The sequence below is a fragment of the Leucoraja erinacea genome, chromosome 20, assembly GCF_028641065.1.
Source record: "Leucoraja erinacea ecotype New England chromosome 20, Leri_hhj_1, whole genome shotgun sequence".
NCBI classification, from domain to species: domain Eukaryota; kingdom Metazoa; phylum Chordata; class Chondrichthyes; order Rajiformes; family Rajidae; genus Leucoraja; species Leucoraja erinaceus.
In genome coordinates this window covers 7,661,008-7,670,603 of record NC_073396.1, presented here as the reverse complement: position 1 = coordinate 7,670,603, position 9,596 = coordinate 7,661,008, and the positions used below count along the sequence as shown (strand labels likewise).

The 9,596-nt window shown below is 47.5% G+C and overlaps 1 protein-coding gene across 1 annotated transcript; it reads left to right on the top strand.

Annotated features, from left to right (window-relative positions):
- The first annotated feature begins 1,394 nt into the window (after positions 1-1,394).
- Positions 1,395-3,278, top strand: rasd1 (RAS, dexamethasone-induced 1). Its single transcript, XM_055651132.1, has 2 exons — positions 1,395-1,807; positions 2,185-3,278. The coding sequence occupies exons 1-2, from the start codon at positions 1,537-1,539 to the stop codon at positions 2,709-2,711; spliced, it is 798 nt and encodes a 265-aa protein (XP_055507107.1). The 5' UTR covers positions 1,395-1,536; the 3' UTR covers positions 2,712-3,278.
- The last annotated feature ends 6,318 nt before the right edge of the window (positions 3,279-9,596 follow it).

Below are 9,596 nucleotides of genomic sequence, written 5' to 3'. Positions count from 1 at the left end.
AGGGAGGGGAGGACGGGGTTGCGATGGGCCGTGAAGATGGGCTGGTGTCCACACGCCAAGAGTTAGCGCGGATCCTGGGTGACCCACTCTAACCGACCCAGGCGTTATCCGGTGCAAAACACAAAGTGTTGGAGGAACTCATCGGGCCGGGCAACATCTGTGGGACAGGCCACGTTTCGGGTCGCGACCCTTCTTCAGACTCTTCGGGGTGGCGTGGAGCGGGATCCGGGCAGTTGTTTATGGGACGGAAAGGGACACAAGATACTGGAGTAACCCGGCGGGTCAGGCAGCATCTCTGGAGAACGTGGATGGATAGGAGACTCACTCGGGTCGGGACCCTTCTTCAAACTAATTCTAGTAGGAGTATTTGTAGTCAGCCCAACATGAATAGGTGTTTAAGAAGGAACTGCAGATGCTGGAAAATCGAAGGTAGACAAACGTGCTGGAGAAACTCAGCGGGTGCAGCAGCATCTATGGAGCGAAGGAAATAGGCAACGTTTCGTGCCGAGAACATGACTAGGTGATTTTTCGGATCGAGACGGGTCTGATGACGGGGCATTATCCGAAACTTCGCCCATCCATGTTCCCCAGAGTTGCTGCCCGACCCGATGAGTTACTCCAGCACCCTTGTCCTTTTTTTCGTGTGTAAACCAGCGTCTGCAGTTCCTTGTGCACACAGTTAATGGGGCTCCCTCGCCGTAACTCTTTCACAAAGTCATTGTCAAGGGGAACCGAACCCTTAAACACGGCTCGGAAAGAAAACGCCAATCTTCTAAATATTATAAGCAGAGAGTCAATTGTAAATGGTATTACTTTACCCAGTTGCTCCACTCTCGCCTTTCGCTGTTACCCCCTTGGTAGACAAAAGTGCTGGGGAAACTCAGCGGGTGGAGCAGCATCTATGGAGCGAAGGAAATAGGGTTGATACCTCGCTCCATAGATGCTGCTGCACCCGCTGAGTTTCTCCAGCACGTTTGTCTACCTTCGATTTTCCAGCATCTGCAGTTCCTTCTTAAACACCGTTACCCCACTTCTCCCGTTCAATGACCGCGCATTCCTCACACGTCTATCTACCTCTGTCTCTCGCAAAATCATTGGCAGCAGGGCCGCGGATAGAGTACATTTGTGTGACCTGTTCGATACAGCGAGAGGAGGTCGCTAATGAAGCGGCGCGCAGAGCTGTGTCACCGGGCTGGATGAGGGTGCGAGCGAGCCTTTTTCTAACGCTCCTCCCTTTCATCCAACTCCAAACAAGGTGAAAGTGTCCAGCCCAGCCTGGTTGCTTCGCTGACGTTCGCCCGAGGCTCAGACATACACACACAGTGCCTCCTGTTTACTCCCCACACGTGGTTTCTCTCGTCACCACCCCCGCCTGTCCGCTATATAAGGTGCAGCCACGGCGCTGTGTAGCTGTACAGCTCCTTGCTCCTCTGCCTGCCTGAGCCTCCTTGGTCTACTACTAAAACTACAGCCTCAACCAGCCGCTCAGGACTTCTCCACCTCCACCCCCCCTTTGCCAAAACGCCAGCCCGGGGAATGATTAAGAAAATGCCGCCTTGCGAGACCGAAGTGAACGTCCCCACCAAGAACTGCTACAGGATGGTCATCCTGGGCTCGTCCAAAGTGGGCAAAAGCGCCATCGTGTCGCGCTTTCTCAACAGCAAGTTCGAAGACCAGTACACGCCGACCATCGAGGACTTTCACCGCAAGTTCTACAGCATCCGCGGTGACATCTACCAACTGGACATCCTCGACACTTCGGGAAACCACCCCTTCCCGGCCATGAGGCGTCTCTCCATCCTGACAGGTGAGAATTCGCAAACTCCGTCGCCTCCCCACTTGCCCACCCAAGATGTCCCCAAACTAAGCTGGTCCCGTTGGCAGGAACGAGGAGGCTGGTTTATTTCAGTGGTGGGGTAACTCAGCGGGTCAGGCAGCATCTCTGGAGATGGAAGCTTCACCTGTCCGTGTTCTCCAGAGATGCTGCCTGACCCGCCGAGTTACTCCAGCACTTTGTACCGAGCGTTGGTATAAACCAGCATCTGCAGTTCTTTGTCTCTATCAGATGCCCTCACAAACTCATTTTCTGGGGGTGGTGTGTTTGGATGAGTTGTGTGAGTTATTTGTGAGCAACCCTGGTTTAACGCGACTTCCTAACGATGTCTTTCGTTCTTTGTGTTATAGGGGATGTGTTCATTCTAGTCTTCAGCCTGGACAATCGCGACTCCTTTGAGGAGGTGCAGCGGCTGAAACAGCAGATCATGGAGACTAAGTCGTGCCTGAAAAACAAGACCAAGGAGAACATAGACGTGCCCATCGTGATATGCGGCAACAAAAGCGACCGGGACTTTTACAGAGAGGTCCCCATGGAGAAGATCGATCAGCTGATCGCCGGCGATAGCAAGTGCGCCTACTTTGAGATCTCGGCCAAGAGGAATACCAAAGTGGACGAGATGTTCCAGGCGCTCTTCACCTTGGCCAAGCTGCCGAGCGAGATGAGCCCCGACCTCCACAGGAAGGTGTCGGTGCAATACTGCGACATTCTTCACCGCAAGACGTTCCGAAGCCGCAAAATCAAAGACGAGGACGCGTACGGCATCGTGGCGCCGTTCGCCCGGCGGCCGAGTGTCCACAGTGACCTGATGTACATCAAGGAGAAGGCGATTGGCGGCGGCCACGCCAGGGACAAGGACCGCTGCGTCGTCAGTTAAACGGCCCACCGCCTCCTGTACAGAGGGGGACTTGAGTTTAATGGATCCGACAGGTGTGGTCGCACTCGCAGGCAGGGACAGACACGCTCCCGCACCCCGTCCTTCGAGGTGTGTGTGTGTGTAGGGGGGCGGAAAAGTGTCGGGAGGTTTCAGCAGAGTGGTCGGTGCTACGGTCCTGATACAGAGGGGAGCGCTCGCTTAACACCGCGGACGGAGTCTCCACAGCGAGCTACTCCCAAACAGCGGGAACATGTGGACGAAATGGACTAAGAACTTTAAAAAAATGAACACGAAGGGGGCCAGGGGGGGAGAGGGATCATAAAAAAAAAAATCTACCCTCGCTCCTCCTCGGAATATTCATTGTGTAGTATTGACTGTGAAGTATTTGTACTTGAGGCTTTTAATTTAAAATCAAAATATTGTAGTCTTAACTTCTACAAACTGCTTCAATGACTAAACGAGAATGTTTACAACAAGTTGTTGCATAAAATCACTTGTACTTGCAAAATTGAACAAAGTCTTACTTTTATAAAAATAAATGATTTTTGAAATGTAATCTGTGTTCTTGAATGATGTCTCTGGTGTTCCGTTTAGTTTATTGTCACGTGTACCGAGGTACAGTGAAAGCTTTTGTCCAATGCTAACCAGGCTGCGTAAAGACAATACATGATTACAATCCAGTCATTCGCAGTGTATAGATACATGATAAGGGAATAACGTTTAGTGCAAGGTAAAGTCAGCAGGTAAAGAGTGTGGAAACAGGCCCTTCGGCTCAATTTGCCCACACAATGTCCCAGCTACACTAGTCCCACTTGCCTGCGCTTGGTCCATATCCATCCAAATGTGTCCAATCCATGTACCTGTCTAACTGTTTCTTAAACAATGGAATAGTCCCAGCCTCAACTACCTCCTCTGGCAGCTTGTTCCATACACCCACCATCCTCTGTGTGAAAAAGTTATCCCTCGGATTCCTATTAAATCTTTTCCCCTTCACCTTGAACCTATGTCCTCTGGTCCTCGATTCCCCTACTCCGGGCAAGAGGCTCTGTGTATCTACCCGATCTATTCCTCTCATGATTTTGTCCTCCGATAGTCCAAGGGTCACCAAGACGTTCGTTTTGGGAGATGAGGAATTCCTAGGTCAGAGGAATTCATTGCCATAGACGGCTGTGGAGACCAAGTCAATAGATTTTTTTTAAGGCATATAGATTATTGATTGGTGCGGGTGTCAGGTGTTATGGGGAGAAGGCAGGAGAATGGGGTTATGAGGGAGAGATAGATCAGCCACGATTGAACAGCAGAGTAGACTTGATGGGGCGAATGGCCTCATTCTGCTCCATCCTATGAACATTAACTTATGAACAATGAGGTAGATAGTAGTTCAGCACTGCTCTCCCGTTGTGGTAGGATGATTCAGTTGCCTGTTTACAACTGTCTTGTCATATGTGCCGACAATGGAGCAAGGAGATTCTTATTTGCAGCAAGTGGCATAAGAAGGAGGTAAAAACAATACACATAGATAATATATAATAATTAACAGTGCAACAAATTAATACTCGTAACATGAGGTAGCCATAATAATGCGGAATCCTAAGCGGGGATTGCAACCAAAGACACTGTTCATATTTCTGTGTACAGTTACTGTGTGTGGGTGGCACAGTGGCACAGCGGTAGGGTGCAGGGTGATCGCTGGTCAGCTGGGACTTGGTGGGCTGAAGGGCCTGCTTCCACGCTGCAAGTCTACAGTCTAAAGTGCAGTGTTCGGAAACCTTGATGGTTGCTGAGAAGAAGCTATTCTTGAACCTGGTGGTCATGGGCTTCAGATTCCCTATTGGTAGGGGGGGAAATGGGAACATGGCTAGGATGGGGTGGGTCTTTGATGATGCTGGCTGCCTTTTTGGGCTTCCAATAGATCCCCTTGATAGTGGAAATAGTATGTCAGTACCCACATGATTACAATGAAATTGTCCACAGTGTGCAGACACTGTGATAAAGGGAATCACTTTGAGTGCAGTCGAGTCCGATTAAAGATAGATAAAGTCCAGTAACGTCTAATTAAATCTCTTTTTAAAAATAATTGTGAATGAACTTGCATTATTGGTTAACTTCCAGTCAGTTCATTATTTACCCAGTGTTTAAGAAGGAACTGCAGATGCTGGAAATTCAAAGGTAGACCCTTGGTTTCGGCCCGAAACGTTGCCTATTTCCTTCACTCCATAGATGCTGCTGCACCCGCTGAGTTTCTCCAGCATTTTTGTCTGCCTTCATTGTTTACCCATCTTAGAGCTGGGGTGGGGGGTCGGGGAGAGGTTGGCTGGTTTGGGAGTGACGGCATATGTGATAAAATGCCTAAGAATTCACCAAATCAAACAAAACAAGGGGCAGAAGCCATCGCTTAAACTTGAGTGGAATTAGATAATCAGGCTAATCGGTCGTCCAGCACTCTACTACCCATAGTGTTCAGTATGATTCAGTCACCATGGCCAAAACAACATGATGACAATAGACAATAGGTGCAGGAGTAGGCCATTGGGCCCTTCGAGCCAGCACCGCCATTCACTGTGATCAAGGCTGATCATCCACAATCAGTACCCCGTTCCTGCCTTCTCCTCATACCCCTTGACTCCGCTATCTTTAAGAGCTCTACCTAACTCTCTTGAATGCATCCAGAGAATTGGCCTCCACTGCCTTCTGAGGCAGAGAATTCCACAGATTCACAACTCTCTGGGTAAAAAAAGTTTTTCCTCATCTCCATTCTAAATGGCCGAACCCCTTATTCTTAACACTGAACACTTCAAATTATTGGAGACACAAGTGGCTGCAGATGCTGGAATCTAGAGCATACAAACATGTATAGGAAGGAACTGCAGATGCTGGTTTACACCGAAGATAGGCACAAAGTGCTGGAGTAACTCAGCGGGATGGAAGATATCTCATGGACATGGAAGATATCTGGGATGAAGAGAAGGTGAGGGGTAAGAGCGTGTGTAACAGGTTGACTGAAGACAGCGGACTCAGGGATGGTGGGCGGTAGAATCCTGGAGGGGAAGGGAAAGGGGTGGAGCGGGCACAGAGGAAGGCGAGGCAGACAGGAAACAGAGAAGTGGAACCAAAAGGAAGGATCTCTCCGTTGGATTGCAACCTTGTCGTGGTTGGGGAGCTTGTGTGTCTCAGTGAACCCTAGAGCTATGCCAGCGGGAGGTTCGTCTCCTGTTAGTGTCTCCCATGCTGGACCGGTCGAAGGGTAGAGGCGAGACGAACAGTGCTCCACTGGTCCTCCAGGTTTTCCCCTTGATTTAAACTCGGAGAATGCCCGTAGCGAGGCCGTAGGAGTCTGTAGATATTTTGCAGCAGCTCGTAATGCCAGCCGTAGGTACTCGGGGCATCAGGTAAGTCGGGACGTTTTTTCAGCATGTTGAAAAATGTCCACAAGTAAAAAAAAATAGCCCCGAGTACCTACGGCTGACATCTCCAAGTTCGAATCAAGGGGAAAACTCTGGAGAATTCGTGAGTGACTCAGGGAAGTGAGACAGGGGCTTTACAGCGCCAGAGACTCAGGTTAGATCCTGACCTGGAGTTTGTACGATTTCCCTGTGACCAGTTCACTTTTGCCTTGAGAGGAGATGCTGCCAGTCTCAGGCTGGTCCAGGCAGCTCAGCCTTGGGCTTGAATAGTCTCAGGCTTACCTGCAGTTGGTTCCAATACAAGGTCAACATTTTTTCACATCCCTAACTACACCATTGAGAAAACAATGACAGCTGAGTAGCTTGACATGCTGTTTTTAAGGGTAAAACCAGATAGATTGGATCTGGAGTGGCATACGTCAAACTAGGTATACTATGCATATTTCCTCTTATGGAGTATGTGTCCCAGTCAACATCACTGGTACCCAAGTGGAGATGGTTGAGAACAAGTTTTGCGGTATAAATATCACCAACAATGTGTCCTGAACCAAACCACAATGAACTAATGACCACGAAAGCACACCACCACTTTTGCTTCCTCAGAAGACTACAGACATTCAGCATGTCTTCCAATGGAATAGGCGACATAGATCTACGGTGAGGGGGGAAGGATTTAATGGGAACCTGAGGGGTAAACGTTTCACACAAAGGGTGGTGGGTGTATGGAATGACCTGGCAGAAGAGGTAATTGAGGCAGGTACTATCGCAACATTTAAGACACATTTGGACAGGTACATGGATAGGACAGGTTTGGATGGGTGTGGGCCAAACACAAACAGGTGGGACTAGTGTAGCTAGGACATGTTGGCCGGTGTGGGCAAGTTGGGCCGAAGAGCCTGTTTCCACGCTGTATGACTATGACTCTAGCCATCTTCTGCAAGTTCACCCTAGAAAGCACCCCATCGGGGCTTGGTTTGCCAAAGACAGCAAGAAATTGCGGAGAGTTGTGAATGTAGCCCGGTCTATCATACAAACCTGTCTCCCCCCCCCCCCCCCCCCCCCCACCCCCCCCAACCCCATTGATGTCATCTACACTTCATGCTTCCTTGGAAAGGCAGCCAGCATAATGCAGGACCGTGAAGAACCCGATCATTCCCCTTCTCGCCTCAGGCAGGTGCTTTTAAAAAACATGAAAGCACTAATCAGCAGATTCAGGAACAGCTCCCTCCCTACTGCTGTCAGTCTACATCAAGGCCCTCTCACTAGTTAAGGGTGCAGTCAAAAGCTAACCTTATGCACACACACTTCTCCCACCATCACCTCCCTGCTCCTGCCCTCTCCTCAGCTCCCACTTGTCCTATCCCTAATCATTTCCCCCTTTAAAAGAATTCTCCTTTTCTTTTACCTTGATAAATCGGTTTTTGAGATACTGTGGGCATTAAACACATTCTATAAATGCAAGACATTGTAGTCATGAGTCCAAAGTCTTTTAGCTTGTTTACATTCAAGCCTGCAAAAGTATTTTCCTTCAGGGTAGAAATTGCCGTTTTAAATAGCAAATAGGAGATATTGAAAAGTGGCAAGGGATATCATAAGCTACGCTTCTACTTAAGAGAAGAATATTTTCACCAGATTTATTGACAAGCATTTTATTTTAATAAAATACCCTGTAAAAATATTGATAATTTATTAATTTCTAAAAAAGCTTTAAGGGGCCTGTCCCACTTTCCCGAGTTATTCACGAATTCTCGCAGAATGTTTGTAACGAGTCCATAGGAGGCGGTCCGTGGATATATCGTAGCGGCTCGTTATGTCAGCCGTAGGTACTTTGGGGCTATTTTTTTACTCGTAGACATTTTTTTATCAGGCTGGAAAAAGCGTCCCGACTTTACCTGATGCCGCGAGTATCTACGGCTGGTATAACGAGCCGCTCCGATATATCCATGGACTCCTACGGATTCGTTGCGAACATTCTGCGGGTTTGAATCAAGGGGGAAACTCGGGAGAATTCGCGAATAACTCGGGAAAGTGGGACAGGCCCTTTAATGATTAATTCATTATTATTGCAAATAGCCAAGGGCCTACCGCAGCAATAAACTACTTCAAATGAGTTTTTTTTCTAGTATATTTGTAAGTGACACTTTCATATGCCTACGTGTAAAATGACACGGAGTTTCTCATCAAAGACTCCTGCACCATCTTTACCAATGCAGCAGCACATTGCTGCTAAAAGCTTCACCTCTCCACAGAAAATACATGAATCTGTTTGAAGTAATTTGGTTCAGAAGCAAAACTTTAGAGGCTCTTTGTGAAAGCCAAACGAAGACTAAAAGAAATTGGATCACTTTTGTTTTTTTGGAAAAACATTCCCATTTACTTAACCCCAAGTTAAAAAGATTCAATGATGTTGCTCGTGGGAATAATGTTAAAATCTTACGTAATTACATAAGTGAAGACTGTGCATAGATTTCAGAAATAACATGTCTTTGTCAAGAACATTCTGAACTTGACATCTTTGAGCACACAGCGTATGTCATCCCAGATTCTCCAGAGTTTGCGTAAATGTACTAATTTCTGCCAGTTTCTTCTGAATAAATCTGCGATAACTGGTGGCTCCTTGTCATAAATGGTATATCAAATGACTTCACTCGCGTTTAGAAATACATTTCTCATAGTTTCTTTCAACGCTCTCTATATTTGCGTTGAAGTCGGCAGTAGGTAGTTCATCGATGCAAGGAAAAAAATGGTTATCCTCATTGTTCAAACCCAATACAGCATTAAAATGCACTTCTAGCAATAGAGTCACAGAGTCACACAACACAGAAACAGACCCTTGGGCCCAACTTGACCACGCTGTCCAAGATGGCCCATCTACACTAGTCCCAGCTGCCAGGGTTTGGCCCATAGCCTTCTGAACCCTTCCTATCCATGTACCTGTCCAGATGTATTTTAAATGTTATTATAGTACCTGCCTCAACTACCTCTCTGGCAGCTCGTTCCAAATACCCACCATCATCTGTGTGAAAAACCCCTCAGGTTCCTATTAAATCTTTCCCCTTTCACCTTAAACCTTTGTATTCTGGTTCTTGATTATCCTACACTGGGTGAGACTCTGTACATTCACCCTATCTGTCCCCCTCATGATTTTTTACACCTCTGTAAAATCACCCCACAGCCTCCTGCGCTCCAGGGAATAAAATTCTGACCTGTCCAATGTTTCCCCGTAGCCCAAGGCCTCAAGTCCTGACAACATCCTTGTACACCTTCTCTGCACTCTTTCCAGCTTGACATCCTTCCTATAGCAGGGTGACCAAAACTGAATATAATACAACCTCACCAACTTGTTGTACAATAATTTGAATTTATCTACAATTACTATAATTTAATGATTACAGTTCTTGATTAGAAAATAGGTGCAGGAGTAGGCCATTCGAGCCTGCACTGCCATTCAATATGATCATGGCTGATCATCCAACTCAGT